Below are 21,394 nucleotides of genomic sequence, written 5' to 3'. Positions count from 1 at the left end.
AAGAAACATATTTGTTGACATTATATATGAAATGTCTCAAAGTGAAGTGAAGTGAAGTGAAAGTCGCTCAGTCGTGTCTGACTCTTTGCGACCCCATGGACTCTGTATAGTCCACGGAATTCTTTAGACCAGAATACTGGAGTGGGTAGCCTTGCCCTTTTCCAGGGGATCTTCCCAACCCAGGGATCAAACCCAGGTCTCCCGCATTGCAGGCAGATTCTTTACCAGTTGAGCCACCAGGGAAGCCCATGAAATGTCTTAGTTCTATTTATTTTAATTAACTGTCCCAAAGTGTTTAATCGTGGGAAGAAAAATTTGTTTAGCCTTGTTGGTCTGCAACATTACTCTAAGTTTAAAAGTATTTTCCGATTTTAAAACAGTTACCAGTCTATAAATGGAATCACATAATATCACTTTAAAACAATTATTCACTAATAAACAGTTATTGATCGATGAAAACACATAATGGATCTTGTACCAAAAAATCTGTAAAATGACTAAGAAGTTTAGAAAACTGACTAACAGAATTTGGAATTAAACAGAAAAAGAAAAGATCCAGGCAAAACCTGGATCAATCCTGAGCAGAACAGTTTGTATACTCAGGCATTTGAGAATCTGGTTTTAATAGATACTTGAGTTAGTATTTTTATAACAGCAAAGGTGACAAGCCAATAAAAATATTTAGCAATTCAATTTTTGCTGCACTGGAGCAACCAGGAACCCAACCAAAGGCAGATCTGATACACAGGCCACGTATATATCTGCCAAACATTAAAGCCAAATGATTTGTAATTCACCGTGGAGAAAGCCACACAACAGTGGTTTTGCTATGAATTGGAAATTAGCAATTTAACCCAATTTAAAGGACAGAGATCAAATACAAAGAATAAACGACCCACATTCACAAAGTATTTTTCTATTCTGAATTTTTTTCATAACTGAAAAAAAAAAAGGTTAGTAACTCATTCCTCAGTTCATTGGTTAAAATACAATAGTATAGCAAGGAAGAAAGTGAGACAATGTAACACTGTCATTAAAATATCATCAAATACAGGATGTTGTATAATAAATGTACCCTTTACATTATCAAAAGGAATTTTCAAAGCTAAACAAGAAGAATGTAATTTTTAAAGTTCTTTTGGGCTTCATTAACAGAGTTTAATTGAAACTCATTTCCATTACTCTAGTATCAATTTACAGAAAACAATTATTTGAACTCTCAGGAAAAATTTTGTTTTCCTTTTGAATACCTGAGAATAATACCAAATCCATTTCTTTTATTTCCATCTTTCCTCCTTAAAAATCAGAGATAAGCTTGACTGAGCTACAAAATGTAAACCACAAAGTTAATATAATATGAAATTCATGACATACCTAACTTTTCAATCACTTAGGCCTGGTTTTCCTAGAGTCACTTATCAGGCAAGGATTAATTGTATTTGCTATAAAAAGTCAATGATGTATTTTTAGCTGATAACTATCCAGTATTCCTTTGGTGGCTCAGATGGGAAAGAATCTGCCTGCCAAGCAGGAGTCATGGGTTCAGTCCCTTGGTCAGGAAGATCCCCTGGAGAAGGGAATGGCAACCCAACCCAGTATTCTTGCCTGGGAAATCCCATGGACAGAGGAGCTTACAGGTTACGATGGGGCTGCAAAAGAGTTGAACACAACTTAGTGACTAAACAACAACAACAATCCCCTGAATATCTAGGTTAACTTGGGGAAGGAGAGAATGGGGGTGGGGTGGGGGGTGGGAGGATATATTCTTAAAATATATACCAAGCATCAAAATATACACCAAACCTTCTGAATAAGAATCATTTCTCATATTGCTCAGTTCAGTTCAGTTGCTCGGTTGTGTCCGACTCTTTGCGACCCCATGAATCTCAGTACACTAGGCCTCCCTGTCCATCACCAACTCCCAGAGTTCACTCAAACTCATGTGCATCGAGTTGGTGATGCCATCCAGCCATCTCATCCTCTGTCGTCCCCTTCTCCTCCTGCCCCCAATCCCTCCCAGCATCAGTCTTTTCCAATGAGACAACTCTTTGCATGAGGTGGACAAAGTATTAGAGTTTCAACTTCAACATCAGTCCTTCCAATGAGCACAAACAGTTGAAGGCCAAAGGTTTCTTTTAAAAGATGGATTACCATGGTTTACCCATTTTTATATTTATATGTACAATTCTAAGATGTTCAACTTGGAGCCCCTGAGAACTAAATGACCATTCATTCATTTATCAAATACTGAGTCAGCAGCAACTATGAGCAAAGACGCTATAAAGACTAGAGACCACCTGAAACTCTCATGACATTGTTAACTGGCTATACTGCAATACAAAATAAAAAACCTAATAAAGAACAAAGAGAGGAGAGAGGCATTAGGCATGTCATCTCTCCCTCAGTAGTTTAACTGAAAAGGAAGCAAAGATGAGGATCTTTTCACTAGAAATCATTAAAGCGTTAAGATGAACATCTCTGATGGGCTAAGAGAGCTACCCGCAAAGGGCTGAGGAATGAGGAAGGTCAGACGTGAGGGGCAGCTCTTAGCTATTCCACACGAGGAACTGAAGTCTTTGGGAGCAAGCCACCACAAGTATCCCAGGTGGTCTTATCATTAAGTACAAAACCCAAGAAAGAAAAATTTAAGCTTTATATACTAAGTTTTCCACTTAGATGGAGCACACTACTTTTTTTAGAGTTTCAGCAAAATCAAATATCCCAAGGACCATTTTTATTCATCAAAGAATGAAATAATGCAAATTAAAAAATATTAATGAACCAGTACTGTAAATACACAGTTTTGAAATAGAAATTCTGAAATCATGGGAAAAACAAATATCCATCTCTTCCTCTGGATGTACGTTTGTGTTCAAGAGATACATATAAATGTTGAGGATATGAATTTTAAAAATAGGAGAAGAAATTACAATCATGTATTATAATTAATTTTTAAGATCCATTATATCTCTAAAACCACTTTTAGTTAATGGTTAGTTTTTGTTCACAATGATAGTATCTTTAATGTATGTGATGTAACGATGTAAATTACATATACAGTATTATATATATATATATATATATATATACACACATACACACACACATATTCAGTCATTTCAGTCATGTCTGACTCTTGCAACCCTATGGACTATGGCCCACCAAGCTCCTCTGTCCATAGAATTCTCCAGGAAAGAATCCTGGAGTGGGTTGCCATTTCCTTCTCCAATATACACACATATATACATACCTACAGTACACTATGGAATCATGTAAGTGGCGGAAAGGAACTAACAGTTACTGAGTAACATCTATGTGACAGCCATTCTGAAAGTAGCTTACTGAAATCCTAAGCATTGCACTCCGAGCTAGGTTATCATATCAGCTTTTGTAGTGCAGAACTAAGACTGTGTGATTCAATATTGTACCCATGATCAATCTGGATGGATTAGAATCTGAATTCCAAAATAGATAATGTTCTTAGATTCTAATGCCCAGGCAGGCAAAGCAAAGAAACACATCATCTTTGGTAAGAAAAGACTTTGTCATATTTTCTCCTAATCGCCTCTTAAACAAAATGACAGAATGCCCTGGGAATAATGAAAAAGTTTTAAGAAAACAACAAGGAGTATCCTGGGTGAATAAAAGGATTTAAGAATAAAGAAAAGTCTAATGAATACTAACTTCTACCTTCCCTAAAAAGGAAATATGAATTTACTAGAAATGAATGAGGCTTTCTTTATCATGTGTTTTATCTCACAAAGTTGTGTCCATTAACAAGCAGATCTTAAAAACATTCCTCCGAATTAGTTCTTCACAACTCATTCTGTTATAAAGTCAGATATGTAGGTCACTTATACAGATGCCAAAATATGTTACTACTGTATTTTAAAAGCAAAGCTACATAATCGTGTCCAAATAAAATTTTGGATTGTTCATAGACAATAGTTTTGCCTACTGTACTTAAAAACAACAAAAAGAATGTTTGTTAGTAAGTTAAATATTAGATTACTAAGGATAATATCAAACTGATGACTTTAGGGGCAAATGCACTAGGTATTTTATGAGTAACCATCAAAATATCCACATTCCCTCAAAAAGAATATGAGATCCAAGAACATCAGACCACTGTACACATAATAGAACCCACTGACTTTATACCATGATAACAAACACTTTTTCTATAAAAACAGCCAGACTAAAGTTTATGTATTTTGTAAATGTGAATACCTCGGTTTATTAGCTATGGGAGTTGAGCTCTATGTTCCATTTCTGCTTTGGGAAGAGTTTCATTTCTAAAGACCACCCATAAATACAAGCCAGTCCCTTCCTTCTTCCCTTCTTCCCTTTTGGCCTTTACCAATGCTTTGCTGGCCAAATTGAATCTTTGCAGTGGCTGCCAAGTTCAAGGCCTCAAAAGCCATCTCATGACACTCATGTTGATGTTCCAGGAAAGTCCAACTCTACTATTATTAAGCTATTATTCACCCATGATTTGACATGTCTTCCACTGTTATATGTCTCAGAAAGCAAGGGCATGTCATGGTGAGACTGATGCCTTTTAACACATTATTCTACTTGTGCCGTTGATTTTTTATATCACTGATTCTGAATATTCACTGAGATAACAGTTGAGATACTGGAAGAATCAAATTATAATAGCATTATAACTAAGTACAGATAATATAAAACATCATAACTACATATATTCATTTCATATTTAAAATATATATTACAGGGACTTCTCTGGCTGTCCAGTTTGCCTTCCAGTGCAGAGGGTGTGAGCTCAATTCCTGATCTGGGGGCTAAGATCCCATATGCCTGGTGGCCAGAAAAACCAAAATATAAATCAGGAGCAATATTGAAATAAATTCAATAAAGGTTTTAATATATACATATACATTATATATACACCAATAAAATTTGTGACACTGTATAGTAACCAGAAGTCTGTGTTCTAACATCAGACCAACAAATGTCAATCACCTCTACCACTTACTAGTATGTAACTATGGAAGAGTTCCCTAGCCTCTGAGTATTTCGCCTTCCTATTTGATTTTTTAATAAAAAAATAATTATCTATGACAAGGCTAAAATAGGAGAATATACATAAATAATTTAATAGCATGTGCAATGTACATTAAGATCTCAAAATTAATTTTTAGGTGTTATCACCACTACAAGCATCATCACTGGGGGAGGAATAAACCTTCTTAGTATTTATCGCGAGCCATAGCAACTAAACTTTGGCTCTATCACATTCTGACTTTAAAATTATAACGAGACAATAATTCTTAATAAAGGACTGTGTTGACTAAGGTCTTTAAAATCATGTTCAGTGGTTTACCTGCTTCATTAATTAAGCTAATCAAAGCATTTAATTTTCTATAAATTAAAAGTCCAATAAAGCAAGGGAGGCTCAAAAGTTGTGTATGCAGTAGCCTGTTATAAGAAAGAGCTCCAATGAATCATGTTGCTTGATATCCCAACCCTTGTGTTATCTCTTCTCACACTGACTCCTCCCACATGTGCTCTGGCCAATGGAAAAAGAGCAAACACCATACCAACAGAGGCCTTAATGGAAACTGCACACTGGGGTGTGCCCTATCTCTTGCTCCACAGACAAGCTAGGCTGCTGAGGATGTGTGGTCCAGCTGAGAGCCAGTATCAACTGCCAGATACGTGAGCAGGGCCACGAGGGAGCAGCCAACTCACTGCAGATGCTTGAATGCAGCCAAAACACAGGGAAAAGCCATTCCAGCTCGGCAACACAATGATTTGTTAATAAACGGTGGTCTGGAGGTGTTTTGTTATGTAGCAAAAGCTAACTGATAAGAGTATTTCTCCTCCAATGAAGTAATTCTAAGTTATTCACCTGGGTGAAAATGTGTTTCATTTCATTAATTCGTTTTCATTCATTTATACCTATGTTTGGTACATAACACATTGAAAAACAAAGTCAAATCATATGTGAATCTTGCTCTCCCTTGGATCATTCGTACAGACGTGGATGAACCTAGAGACTGCCATGCCGAGTGTCACACAGAGAGAAAAACAAATATCACGCATGAATGTATAATGTGGAATCTAGAAAAATGATATAGTTGATCTTATTTGCAAAGCACAGAGAACAAACATGCGGACACCAAGGAGGAAAGAGGTAGTGGGAGGAATAAGAAGACGAGTTGACACATGCACACTATTGACCCTATGTACACACCAGATAACTGAGGAGAACATACTGTGAAGCACAGCGAACTCTATTTCGTGCACTGTGGTGACCTGAATGAGAAGGAATTTCAAAAGGGAGCGGATATACATATGTGTATGGCTCCTTCATTTCACTGTGCAGTAGAAACACAGGAAAGCAGCTATACTCCAAAAAAAGTAAACAAACAAAAAAGACTCTCCTCACAGCAGCAACGTGAAATCAAAGGAAAGGAAGTCCCGCTCAACAATGATCATAGCAAGTATGGTATTTTATCATCATTCAAATATTATTAAAAATAAAGATAAAAAATTAATGTTGATGGATTCAAGCACACGATCTCATTTAATCACCACACAACTGATAAAAGAGGTTTCACTTCTATTCTTATCCCTTAGGGGAGAAAAGTAAAGTTCAAGATGTTAAATAATTTGCCCATTACATAGTTATTAGATGGACTATTTTCCCATAATTTCTACAGTTTTACAACTATATACTTACAAAAGTTATGCATTTCTCTATGCTTATAATTTTAAAACAATATTAAAACTAAATGTATTTATATATCACAAAAACAATGAGTTTTAAAAGGGACCACAAAGAAGAACTAAAGAGCCTCTTGATGAAAGTGAAAGAGGAAAGTGAAAAACTTGGCTTAAAACTCAACATTCAGAAAACTAAGATCATGGCATCTGGTCCCATCACTTCATGGGAAATAGATGGGGAAACAGTGGAAACACTGATAGACTTTTTTTGGACTCCAAAATCACTGCAGATGGTGACTGCAGCCATGAAATTAAAAGATGCTTACTTCTTAGAAGAAAAGTTATGAGCAACCTAGACAGCATATTAAAAGCAGAGACATTACTTTGCCAACAAAGGTCCATCTAGCCAAAGCTACCATTTTTCCAATAGTCATGTATGGATGTGAGAGTTGGACTATAAAGAAAGCTGAGTGCCAAAGAATTGATGCTTTTGAACTGTGATGTTGGAGAAGACTCTTGAGAGTCCCTAGGACTGCAAGGAGATCCAACCAGTTCATTCTGAAGGAGATCAGCCCTGAATATTCATTGGAAGGACTGATGCTGAAGCTGAAACTCTAATACTTTGGCCACCTGATCTGAAGAACTGACTCATTTGAAAAGACCCTGATGTTGGGAAAGATTGAAGGAGGGAGGAGAAGGGGATGACAGAGGATGAGATGGTTGGATGGCATCACCAACTCAATGGACATGAGTCTGCGTGAACTCTGGGAGTTAGTGATGGACATGGAGGCCTGGCGTGCTGTGATTCATGGGGTCGCAAAGAGTCAGACACAACTGAGTGACTGAACAGAACTGAAAGCAAATTTATTAAACATGCAGTGTGTGTTACCTACCCTGAACTTGGTTACTTCCTCATTTATCAAATGAAAGTATTTGAAAACATGATCTTTAAACTACTTTCTACTTTATACAATTTCTGTATAATCCTTCAACACAAAAAATTAAATCAGGACACATGTTACTGATTTACTTACTCTAAGTACATAATGAAGTGCATTCACAATGTAATTTTTGAATTAGTTTATAATACACAAACACATATATATTGATAACCCACAAATAGTGCTTTTAAAAGAAGGCCACACATAAATAGTAGATTATAGAAAAAAACAAGTATGTCCCAAGACCTTGATTAATACTCTTCTTAGCCTGATACTGACAGTTAATATCTGGGCAAGCTGTGCTCTATGTGCCTCGGTTTTCTAATTCGTAATCTGAGGAAAATAATGCATATTCTGTGAATATTTTGTAAATGAAATAAAAACAAGATAAACTGTTCATGTGTGCTAGGCATTGTACACACATAATCTCCATTCTGACACACAATATGGAAAAGCACTCTTATTTTCATTTTATAGTAAAAAGAAGTTGAAACCTGAAGCAAGATCATACATCTTAGATGAAAACAAACCAGTACTCAAACCTGAGTTTCTCGGGACTTGCTTCATGGTGCTCTGAAAAAGGTTAATGTTAAAAAATATATTTTTATTTAGGTAGATAGCTGGCAAGATCAGTCATCTTGACCAGTAGCTAGGTTGCAGACTGACTACAACTTGAGGACCATAAGAAGTGAAGCGATCTTTAAAACCGCAGCATTTAAATAACAATAAGAAAATGGAGTACCTGAGTTTACTTACTTGCCCAAGATTTTACTTGATAGTTTGTAAGGAAGACTTGACTATAAACAGATTCCTGACTCTTCTTCATTTTAAGATGGATGCTACAACTTAACTGCTATAACATCATAAACAGAAGGCATTAAGAAATAATTGTCACTTCTCTTTCAGTCTTAGACAAAATACCACCTTCTCAATGAAACCTTCCTGATTTCAATATAGCATTACCCAGTTCTCTTTACTATACCTCTATTATTTTTTTCCTTCACAAGGTTAACTATCAGATATAATTATTTTACTTATTCCTTCACTCACTTCATTATTGCCTGTGTTTTCTCAGTGAAATTAAGTTCATAGAGGGCAAGCTCACTGGGTGTATGGATGGAGTTGGTTTGGCATCAGCAAAGCCTAAGAAAGTGTTCAGCTTCTTAGGGTGACCAGGCACAGAGAAGGCTGTGACCAAGGTGACCAGGCTGACCACGGGCAGCCTCTCTGAAGACTCTTGCACTGGAAGTACGGAATGCACCAGGTGAGAGCCAACAGACTTGAAGGGGCACAGTAATACGTCCACAAAGAGACATGCCTCCCGGAGAAGGCGATGGCACCCCACTCCAGTACTCTTGCCTGGAAAACCCCATGGATGGAGGAGCCTGGTGAGCTGCAGTCCATGGGGTCACTAAGAGTCGGACATGACTGAGCGACTTCACTTTCACTTTTCACTTTCATGCATTGGAGAAGGAAATGGCAACCCACTCCAGTGATCTTGCCTGGAGAATCCCAGGGACGGCGGAGCCTGGTGGGCTGCCGTCTATGGGGTCACACAGAGTCAGACACGACTGAAGCGACTTAGCAGCAGTAGCAGCAGCAGTAACTGCTGGAAAGTGATGATTTGATGTCCAAATCCCCTACCTGTTAGTAAGGGGTTTGTTTGTTTGTTTTGTTTTAATATTTTTGTTTAGTTAGTTTTGGCTACACGACATGACTTGCGGGATCTCAGTTCCCTGACTGGGGACGTGGGCCATGGCAGTGACATGGCCATATTCTAATCACCTGGCCACCAGAGAACTCCCAGGAAGGAAGTTCTTGGAAACAGACACTAAGACAGGATGAGCAAGGCTGAGGGGAGTCCGTGAACCAGAGCTGACCACCAGAGGAATCCCATGCCTTTCAGCAATCAACCGACCTTAACATCTCTGTTCTGCTTAGCAGCTGGTGGAGAACAGCCCCAGGAATCCTGTGTCAGTGGGCTGATGGATTCCAGGGCACATCAGCAGGGGTCTCGGTTCAGCGATGCTCCCTGTAGACTGTGGTCATGACCACCATGACCCCCAGCCAGTGCCTTAGCCCTACATGATATATGTGCGCCATGGCAGGTGGTATGTGAGTGGACCTTAAAAAAGGGTGAAGATTAATTTTTTTGTCAGCCTGACAAGAGACAGGTTAAAGTGACAATTGAATTGAATTATGAAACAAAGACTATTTTATTGCTTGGCACCTGCATTGGTGAACTGAGCTTTTCATTTGCTGCATGTTGGAAGATAAAGAATTCTAAACAGAGAGGAAAGCAGATGGTCCGGAGATGAAAACAACAACAAAAAGACAATTTGGAGGAGCTGAAATAAAGCAAGTTTGGCATTAAGAATGGTACTAGCGTTAGATAATGTTGATGAAAAAATGTAAGACGCTTGGTGCTTAGGTAGACTCTGGAGGAATACATATAGATGTGGGGTCCTGCTGCATGCCTGTGGCTAGCCATGGGCTACTGATAACTTTTGTGAGTCTTACCTCCTCTTCTCAAAATAGGAGTTATGATAGCATAAGGGAGTTATGTGGACTAAATGAGACAATATCTTGAAAGCATCCATACTAAGTTTCTAAGAGCTAAGTCTGTTGCATCTCATCAGAGAGTCTGTTTCATATGCCAGGAAAATGCCCTCCTTTATCACTAGTGCCCATCCTGATGAACATCTCATAGGATGAACCGGAAGGAAGAAATGACAAAATAAAAGGAAACCCTCTTACTGTCCTATAGGCATGAAGAAAATGCCAAACTGAGGTCAAGGGTCTTGCCTTTTTCTCTTCCTCATTTTTGCCTCCTTTGAAAGAAGATCCCAATATTCATCGCAGCACTGTTTATAATAGCCAGGACATGGAAGCAACCTAGATGTCCATCAGCAGATGAATGGATAAGAAAGCTGTGGTACATATACACAATGGAGTATTACTCAGCAATTAAAAAGAATACATTTGAATTAGTTCTAATGAGGTGGATGAAACTGGAGCCTATTATACAGAGTGAAGTAAGCCAGAAGGAAAAACATCAATACAGTATACTAACGCATATATATGGAATTTAGAAAGATGGTAACAATAACCCGGTGTACGAGACAGCAAAAGAGACACTGATGTATAGAACAGTCTTATGGACTCTGTGGGAGAAGGAGAGGGTGGGAAGATTTGGGAGAATGACATTGAAACACGTAAAATATCATGTAAGAAACGAGATGCCAGTCCAGGTTCGATGCATGATACTGGATGCTTGGGGCTAGAGCACTGGGACGACCCAGAGGGATGGTATGGGGAGGGAGGAGGGAGGAGGGTCCAGGATGGGGAACACATGTATACCTGTGGCGGATTCATTTTGATATTTGGCAAAACTAATACAATTATATAAAGTTTAAAAAAAAAAAAAAGATCCTAAATGGGTATATGGGGAGAAGGGGGTGGTGGAGAGAAATGCCTTAAAAACATAAGGCACATGGAGGAAAGCAGCAAGATAAGAAGGAGTTTGCTCTGCAGAAGGTACCTGAGTGGGGTAGTCAGACACAGAGTCTCTGGTTTTCACTCCTGAATGTTCTTACATCACTGGACAGTGAGTTGAGAGTCACTCAAGTAGTAGTGAATCCTCTGGGTAGTGAATCCCATATAGGATAAATATCCAGATCTCAAACCCTACAGAGGATAATGCAGAGCCTCAAAGGCCAGAAAACCTCTAAAACAAGCGACATCTGGTCAACTGGAGGCAAAGGTGGGCCTTGCTCAAGCCACAAAGCCAGACTGCAAATTATACTAGTAGCTGCTCCCACCCGCCAAGACCAGCACCAGGTGGGCAAGGGTAATCAACCCAGGGGTCAGAGAAAACAGAAGCTCCAGAGCCCAAGAATCTCAACTCTTTACCCACAAGATAATCAAAGTCACTTACTCCTCAATACCTTATATGCAGACCAGTCTAGGAAAGAAACCTAAAATGGGACAGAGGCCTGAACCCAAGGTTGAGTATTTTCTCCTAGGGATGCTAAGCATCACCTAAACAGCCCACTGAATATATCTATTTTACAGTTGCCAGTTGTCTCATTACTTTTTTTCTGGCAAATCAGAAGAGGTGAACCTGTGTGAAGGCATCAGCCCAGCGCAAGACATCATGAGCTCACTGTGCATCTCAGCTCTAGTGTGAGAAACTTTGCTATCGTTTCTTTTATGGGTGTTTATATGAAAAATGACGGTAGGGGTACCAGAGACAGGCTTGTTACGTGTGATGTGAGCTAGCAGGTAGTAAGGGAAGTTTCACAGAGGTAGAATCTGCAGAACAGATTTGCTGAATCTTGAAAGTATCAATACTTACCTGGCAGACACAGGACAGATGAGGGAGAGAAAGGTATTCCAGCAAGTGGGAACAGGAGGATAAAGGTAGGTGGTGGTTACCAGAAAATAGACTAAGGAAAATAAAGCAGTTCAATAAGAGTTAGAGGGTAGGGGGGCAGAAAAAACAGGGACTAATGACTAATAAGCCAAGTAATCATGTATGCATGAGGCAGCTGATGAAGCGCTGATAAGAAACTGCAAAAATTTACTGTGGGAGGAATATGATAATCAGATACACATTTTCATTCCAGGAAATCCTACTTTGGCGGAGAAATGGAAAATTTACTGGAAGGATGTGATATCAGAATGAGGAAAATAGGTGAGCTGGCATGATCCAAGCAAGAAATGATCAGAGCCTGAAAGGAGGCAGTGGCAATGGAAAAGGAGCAGATGGACTAGGACATGAGTGAAGCAGAAGAGTCCCGACGTGGTTACTGGATTACTGCAGATGGGGTGCGCGTGTGCATGCCAACTCAGCCATGTGCGACTTTGACCCCAGGTCTGACTAGTCCGCCAGGCTTCTCTGTCCACAGAATTTTCCAGGCAAGAATACTAGAGTGGGCTATCCTTTCCTTGTCCCAAGGATCTTCCCTACCCAGTGATCAGAACCACGCCTGTTGGGTCTCTTCCATTTGCAGGTGGGTCCTTCACCAGCTGGGCCCCAGAGAAGCCCATGGCTGGGGTAGGAGATAAGGACATGCTTACATGGCTTCCAGTGCTCTGGCTGGGGAAGACGAACCAGAAAGGGACACCCCGCACAGGGTAAGAAGATGCAGGGGAGGGACTGAGTTTGAGGAGCCAGGAAATAGAGAAAATGATGGGCTCAGTCAGGAGGCAACATGAAGTTTTGTTGTTGTTGTTATTGTTTTAATCTACTATAAGAGTTAAATCTCAAGAAATCTCAGTTACTGTGTTTTAGGAACAGACATCCTATTACTTACCCATCCTGAGAGCAGTAGTGAGGCCTGGAATCTCTACAAATTCTACATAATAGAAGGGAGAAGAAGGAAAGGGGGGATGGGAAGGAGGAGGAGGAAGAGGAAACACCTGAGAAAGTCGGGTTTTTTTTAAAGGCTAAATGTGTTTAAGAACAGGGCATGTGTGAAATTCATTAAGTCCAAGCATACGAAAAGATTCACAGACCTTTAGAGACGAAAGACATCTTAGAGATCATGTAACCCAAGCTAGCACTTTTCGAGATGAGGCAACAGGGTAGGGAGGGGTTAAGAAATTCAGCCAAGATCACGCACAGGGGCCCATCTCGGGACTGCTCTTCTTGCCAGGCTGCTGCCTCGAGGGATCACATTCAGCACAGCTTAAACTGGAAACACTACCACAGACTCAGAACTGAACGCCTGCTGCATTTCTTTCTAACATTCAGAATTTCTAATTTTACTAGAAATCTCTCAGCATCAGTCTGAATAACTCTAATAACAGTAAGGAATTCACATATATGCATTTAATACACCTCCATAAAATCCACAGTAAAGACATTATTTGGGTCTATTGATATTCACTACAATCCCATGAGGATTAGCTACACTTTATATTAATAAATATAAACTCCAAGATACAGCAGTGTCAAATGTCTGACTCTGGGTCAGAGGATTAATAATCTGTGGAGTTAGGACTGGAACACAAGTAATCTAGCTTCAGCATTTTGAACTCTATAATATACTGTCTCTCAATCATCTCTCTTTTTGTTGTTTGCAAACTAACAGAGCTAATTACACATTGATAATACCAAAATACTTGCAAACAGGTTGCCATTTAAATATAGATCTAATCATTATCAAGATAAGTCCATGAATAATTTTAAAATATGTATATCTGTACAACTACCAAACTGCATCTGTATACTCCATAATAACTTAATGACGATCTACAAAATAGTCTTGGCTTGGTAAACCACATTTACATAAAATGAACAGTTTCCCAAAAAACCTGCTAAATAACAAAGAAGATTATTAAAAAAAAAAAAACTGTTTAACTTAGTTCAAGGAATCACTACTTTATGGACATTCTTATCTGTAAGACAGTGAATACATCCTAAAGGAAACAATGCCAGTAAAATATGTTGGTCACATCAGTGTTTGTACCTAAGTTACCTTCTGGGTATCTAAGCAAGTGCTGCCAGCCTTAAAGGACAGATGGGGACAGATAAGCCACACAAATAAGAATTCTGTTTCTCCATAGTTGTCTCTGGCAGCCATCACCCTTCAACCTCAGGATGACATTGTCCAATCACATGAGAGGATAAATGAAGTACTCATCAATCAACAAGTAATAAATAGTTCTTAAGCTTCAAAGGTCTTCTTTCTTGAGTGCTGAGTTATAGTGGGGAACAAAAGATTGGGAATAAAAGAGCAGAGAAATGGCATAACAGAACTGAAAATAATACGTGCTGAGAGAGGAAAGGCCAAGACATCTTTCAGAAGAACAATGTGATTCTAAGACTTCAATTCCATTGCTGGTAAGATAAGGAAAGAAAGACCCTGGGAAGTCAGAGATGGTAAAAGCTGGAGGTGTGGGGACAGCAAAAAAGCAAGAGTTAAAGATGCAGGGATTTCTCCTATATAGTTCTTGCAACCGTAACCCCATGTCTCAATATCAGCTTTAACATGACCTTTTCCAAGGATCCACCTTATACACTGCCTCCATCTGAACTGCTTCAAAATGTTCAAAGAAATTATGCTTATTATTTAAACTACATGGCTGTTGATATGCTGCCCAAATGAACAAAGATTTTATTTGGCCCATTTTACAAAAAAATAGAATGATGTTTCAAACCATTCTCTTTAAATTATCCTAGTATTACAAAGACAAAAAAAGTCACTTCAGTTTTAACATATGAATAACATTATAATGACATGTGAAGAATATTAAAATACATGGATAATAGTCACCATTTGGAAATGATAACAGGCAAACGGGTATATGATGAACAATCCAAAAATATAAAGCTTTAACTCAGGAAAACACCCAGATAAAATAGTATCAGTGTTCTCATATTTCACCATAATCAGAATTATCTTATTCTCTATCATATTCTCAAAAAAAAAAAAAATAGTACCACATAACATTAGCATAACAAAATAGCCATTTTCAATTATTCTTGTGAAATGACTTAAATAGGGATTTTTTTAAAGAGGCATTTTTTTGCAAAAATCTCACTGCAATGATTTTTATTGGAAAGATTTTGTGGGCTCCCACAGCTTAGGTGAGAGAATTTGATCCCAAACCCCAAGCCAAAATTCTTATAAATCTACACTCATCAAAAAAGATCATTCAGCTCCTGCTAAGGCTTGACTTGTTTAAGGTTTAACATGACAAACCTCTCCTCATCTTAATATACACAGGCTCTGTTACTGAGGGATTTGGAAGGATGGATGACTATGCATTTCTTGGGTTTCCAAAGTATATACTGAGCAAATTGTCCCCTTGATAAAAGTCATCTTAAAGCTACTATAGGAGCCCACCATTATTCCTGATGGCATTCAGGGTAGGCTGCCCCAGAAAGCCACTTTGAGATATTGATGATTTTGAATTAAAGCTACTTAAGAAACAGCCAGTACAAGAACACGCTGACCCTCCCCTGTCTCCCTGGAAGCAGATGACTGTCCCATGTCAAAGATATTCTTCCTGCACCAGGAGGAAGAGAAAGATCTCTTATCTATCTCCTCAGAGAGAGAGAATTTAGAGAGTTGAGGAGACTGTATAAACAAACCTTGCTATTTCTACCCGAAATTGCTTCTCTAAGCCCAAACTTCTTTGTCGTGTCAATTCTTCACAAATGTATTCTTTCTTTGTCTAAAGCTGCCTCTTTTGGTCACTTCTCTGAGTCTCATATTTCTATGAGCTCCCCATACCTTCAAAATTTAAATGTATGTTGTTTTTTCTTATTAATCTGCTTCATATCAATGTAATTATTGGAACAGCCAAAGGATCTACAAAGAAGGAGAATTTTCCTTTCTTACATTCCTTTCATCAGTAAGACTATGGAGAAAACAGCCCACACATATTCCAGGCCTCCCACTCCAGGAATATTGACCTGCTTACAAACGGCAGAAACGGCCACGAGGCTCTGCCCTTCTAAGCATACACACAGACCTGTTTTGTCGTCTGGAATGTCTTTTGGCTTATTTCTCCTCAATCCTTCAAGGATCAGTTCTGTTTCCACCTTCCCCTTGAATCCATACTTAAAATATCAATGTGCCATCAGTACCGGATGGGTCTTCAGAAGTTGCCCCGCCTTCTTTGTCCCTTCACCTCTTCAGTCCCCTCCCCTCTCCTCCTGCTTCTCCACCTCAGGACCTCCTAGGAACATTACTGTCTAACATGCTAACCCTTTTCCGATTAGCATCCATCTCTGTTTAGGGAATCTTCCCCATCTCCGCCACACCACACTGCACATTGTCTTAGGAAACAGTGACTACTTCTCGCTAAGGAAGTCAAAGTAATATATCATCATGACCCTGTTCAGGACAGACAGAAGCCAGGCATGGACAGATTCCAGGTCAATATGAGGCTCTCTGAGGTTTTCAGTGTTGAGTAAATGATACCATAAATTGGGGAGCACTGGAGGTCAGAGTGGAGGCATGGAGACCACATGGTCTTCACCCTGAGCTCTGCCTATAGCTTCTCTTCATTTTCCAAGTCTGAACCTCCTGCTTCTCACTGGACTCACTGAACTTGCATTATCCTAATTAATATCCATTTCACTTTCATGTGTTGGCTACTGTAGCTTGGTGCTAAGATCCTTGATGGATACATCTCCCAAAGTCAACTGTACCTAAACTGGTTCTCCCAACATATTGCTCCTCCAGCCAAACAAGAAATGGAAAATATAAGATACTAGTTCAACTAACTGCTTCACTGACCAAACTCCCTGACTCCTGCCATAGGTGAAGTTCGACTGCTGACTCTCACTGCACCTCTAACCTTGACATGCCTTTAGCAGGTAATGTTCTATTTTTGATGATGGAATATCAGTTACTTTGTCCTTCCTTAGGGTGACACTGTGCTTGTTTCATGTTCCCTGCATGGCCCACCTTCTGACAGTGCTATGTGCTCCACTATCTACATTTTCAGATCCTGACTTCAATCAGAATGCAATCTGAACTCCCATTCATGATGTGTATCTTATGACAATGACAATCAAATGTTCATAGAAAGAATAAAGAACTATTATCCCCTTCTGTCTATATGAGGGAAATACCATAATAGATTCCTCTTTGAACAACTCATAGTTGCAGGCTCCTAGAAGACTCCTGAGAGTCCCTTGGACTGCAAGGAGATCCAACCAGTCCATCCTAAAGGAGATCAGTCCTGGGTGTTTATTGGAAGGACTGATGCTGAAGCTGAAACCCAATACTTTGGCCACCTGATGCAAAGAGCTGACTCATTGGAAAGGACCCTGATCCTGGGAAAGATTGAGGGCAGGAGGAGAAAGGGATGGCAGAGGATGAGATGGTTGGATGGCATCACCGACTCAATGGACATGGGTTTGGGTAAACTTCGGGAGTTGGTGATGGACAGGGAGGCAAGGCGTGCTGTGATTCATGGGGTCACAAAGAGTCGGACACGACTGAGCGACTGAACAGAACTGAACTGAACAAATCTCTCCCAGCCTTAAAATCTCAATGAATTAATTCCAGGCTTAATTTTACCAGCTTCCATCTCCTTTAGTTTCTCTTTGCTTTCTGTTACCTTATCCCTAGATTCTTCCTCTCTTCATTGACTGTTTGCACATTCTTCTATGTAACTTTGGTTTCATGTTCTCTCCATGAGATCACTGGACTCCCACTCAGTCCAGCATTCTCATCCATTTGCAAGAAGCTCAATCCAGCAGGAACAGCTTCAGCTTATGGGAGAGGGATTGTTATATCTCCACTCACAATCAAGAGAATAACTGTGTTGAAATGGGATTTTCATCCTTCTTTTTAGCATGATAATAGCTACTGCTCACAGACTACTGTTATGAGTGGCAGGTACCAGCCTAAGCACTTTACCTAATAATCTTATTTGATCCTCAGAATGCCTTGAAGCAATTAGCATTATTGCTCCTCATTTATTGAGGGGAAAACTGGAGGTGAGAAGCATTATGTACTAAACATGTTTACACAGTTTGTGGATGACAGAGTAAGGATGGAAACCCAAGTTGCTCTGATCCCAAAGTTTGTGGTTTGAATCACTACACTCTAACTCCAATCTGCCCGCAACACACATAGCCATGAAAAAACTCATCAAGCCTTTACTACCTAACTGAGAGTCTTATGATTTGCTTCTGTTTGCCTTTCCAAAATTCTCTCTCCTTTTGTCCCTCCTCCCTCTCTCAGCCACATGGAATCTGAACTCCAGGCAAATCAAAATGCATATATCTACAAATAAGCTCTATGCCTTAAGCCCCAGATGGCCATCCTTTTACTAATGTAGTTTCCTATAATATAAAACATTCTTATCCTTATAATCTCCATTTTCTGTCCTATTCATTCCATATGATCCAGATCAAACACATCCTTTTCCATGAAGCCTGCCCCATCATCCCCCCACTTAAAAAAAAAATGAGCCCGTCATTTTAATTCCCATAATACTTAATTTACTCTCTACATAACCCACACCACCTCAACAAGATGCTGAGTTCCTTGGAGGCTCACACTGTGATCTTCTCTTCTACTGCTTGCTCTTTGCACCACTCTCTTTCCTGGTAAGCTCAACTGTTGCACTCACTTAAGTCTTCTGCTTGATCCTATTCCCAGCCTATCTCGAAGGCATGCAATGAGGTTGCCAGACACTGATGATCAGAGGCCACCAAACCTGCCCTTGCTTATCTTCCTTCACAATTTTAGGCTCCATGTGCTCCTTCTGGGTGGGTTCTCCCATTAGGCTGGAAAGGTCATGTGCTTACACTTTATAAGTACAAATGAGAAGACTGGTTGCAACAGTCCTAATAAGTAAAACATGAAGTGGGAGCTGGAATCCATAGCTCAAACTGGACTTTAATATAGCATCTTTTAAAATGACAACCTTAATACTATAAATTGAAAATAAATTATCACAATAGAGTCAATGGTGAATGAATATAAAAAAAAATATGTTTCAAGGATAACTTGAAATGGGCTGCTTTACAACATAATGAGAAAAACAATTGCTAAGGAACTGATTCTTCCCGTGCTCCTTCCACTTCCACCTCACCTCCAGAGAGTCTGTAAACACAGCCCAGGACACTGCATCAGCAGATGCTCCATTCTCACACCAAGATAGAAAAGAGAACTCTGCAATAAAAAGTGGGGACAAATTAAAGTATGCTCTCGAATGTGTGCAAAGTGCAACTAAGTAATAAAAGTTTAGAATGAGAGCAACTTGTGACTTCTTCCTTTTTCATCTGGATACTACTTTCAGCTCCACTAGGATTTTCTTATTATCCTATTTCAAGTGGGATAGTTTCTTTGAGAAGGTACAGCTATGAAAGATGCAAAGAAATGCAGAGGATAAAAATGGTGTGAAACTGTGTGGAGAAGTTTGACTGAATTGTTTCTATGTGACTCTGTGTGAAGTAAACCCCCAATTTACAGGCTCTTTGCACAATACAGGGAATCTTTAAAATCTCTCTCGGAGAAGGCAATGGCACCCCACTCCAGTACTTTGCCTGGAAAATCCCATGGATGGAAGAGCCTGGTAGGCTGCAGTCCATGGGGTTGCTAAGAGTCAGACATGACTGAGCGACTTCACTTTTACTTTTCACTTTCACGCATTGGAGAAGGAAATGGCAACCCACTCCAGTGTTCTTGCCTGGAGAATCCCAGGGACAGGGGAGCCTGGTGGCTACCGTCTATGGGGTCACACAGAGTCAGAGAAAAATCTCTCTGGGACAAGTCACATAATTATGCCTGGTCAAATTCATAACGCTAAGCATTAATTCATGACGTTTTTATTTTAAATTTTATTTGAATCATGGCTTTTCCAGCTAGTGGGGTCAGAAGTATTACCTGGCACAGTGCATTTTTTATTATATTTTGAAGGAAAGAGAAGAATTTCATCAAAAAAGGAAAGAAAAAAGAGAAGAAAGGGAAAAAAAAAAAAAAACACAAATTTCTCAAGAAAACTCGGCACGCTTTTCAAGGTAAAGTAGATTTAGAGAATCAGAGCTGTACGATATGAGGACAGCACCTTCATCACCAAACTTCTCTAGCAGCAACTTGAGGACTCCTACAGATCTAAGGAAACTGTTATTAGTGAAACTGCTTTAATTTCACAAAATATGCAAATGAAGGATATAGCACATAAGACTGTTCGGGAAGCCTCCTGGTATTTACATCTCTAGGTAAAATTCTTCCATTGCGTGTGTGTGGAAAATGTGACTTGATTCTAACCAATAGATGATGGTGAAGATGCTGAGATGATATTTCTAGGATTACACGGTGTTATGCACAACTTTCCTTGCTAGCCAACTTGCCCCGGAATCTCTCTCTCCCCTTTTCTACTTTGAAAAAACAAATGCCATGAATCCTATAGCCAGAGAGTTGAATGTTGGTTATAATCATGCAAGTGGAGGGAGCAGATGCTTTCAAGCTTGAGTGTCTACCAGAAAACATCACTGTGTCAACACACTGATTTCAACAGAGCATAAGCAATCCGTGACCCACAGAAACTGTGAGATAAATAAATGTGTGTTGTTTCAAGCCACCAGGTGTGTGGTAATTGTCATGCCCTACAGAAAATGCATAAAGAACTAACATCTACAAAATATACAGAAACCAGAGCCAAAGACAAAACCTAACTTCTTAGGTTTAGAATTCTCTACGTTCGTTCTGCCTCCAAGGAAAATGAATGTAACCAAGATGCCCTTAACAGCACGCTCGGCATCACTAAGATTTAGATAAGTTTCTTCCTGACTTTTGGCCCTTGCCTTCTCTTTTCTTAGATTTCCTTCTAAAAACTTGATTTTGTAAATTCTTTCTCTCTTTGAGATATAAATCACTTCCCAGCCTCTGGCTCCTTCTACTACTAGAAAAGTCTTTCTCAAGGACCTGGGAAACATCTCTTTGAAATTTTATCATCAGTAAAGATTTAGCCTTAATTTTCCAGTCTCTGTAGAAGGTAGGAGCCTAAATTAGGTAAATTGCCATATTGCAAACACATTGACTGACCTCCCCACAGTTAGTCCACAAACTTTTCTACTAGCTCATTACAAGTACTTAAAAATTCTACTGTTTTTTGGTTCAGCATAATTAAAACAATCTCTTTCCTCTACTGCATAATCTTGAATAATCTCACTACAATAGTCTTGACCCCTATTGCAACAGACATGAATAGTAAAGTCTTCTTGTCTGTTTAACTCCATCCAGTATTTGCTCAGTTCTAGAAGTTACCTCTCATACTTA

At 39.3% G+C, this 21,394-nt stretch overlaps 1 protein-coding gene across 5 annotated transcripts in view; it reads right to left on the bottom strand.

Moving 5' to 3' along the window:
• The window catches only part of NAV3 (neuron navigator 3), an 893,860-nt gene that overhangs the window by 401,774 nt on the left and 470,692 nt on the right, over positions 1-21,394 (bottom strand). The window contains exon 2 of one of the 5 annotated variants that reach the window (XM_070788551.1): positions 19,206-19,285. The exons of the other annotated variants lie outside the window; for them this stretch is intronic. Coding sequence (XP_070644652.1) covers positions 19,206-19,285 — 80 coding nt within the window. The remainder of the gene's footprint in view (positions 1-19,205; positions 19,286-21,394) is intronic. 5 annotated transcript variants of the gene reach the window in all.

Source organism: Bos indicus, chromosome 5 (assembly GCF_029378745.1).
Source record: "Bos indicus isolate NIAB-ARS_2022 breed Sahiwal x Tharparkar chromosome 5, NIAB-ARS_B.indTharparkar_mat_pri_1.0, whole genome shotgun sequence".
NCBI lineage: Eukaryota > Metazoa > Chordata > Mammalia > Artiodactyla > Bovidae > Bos > Bos indicus.
This window is presented reverse-complemented; position numbering and strand designations above follow the sequence as displayed.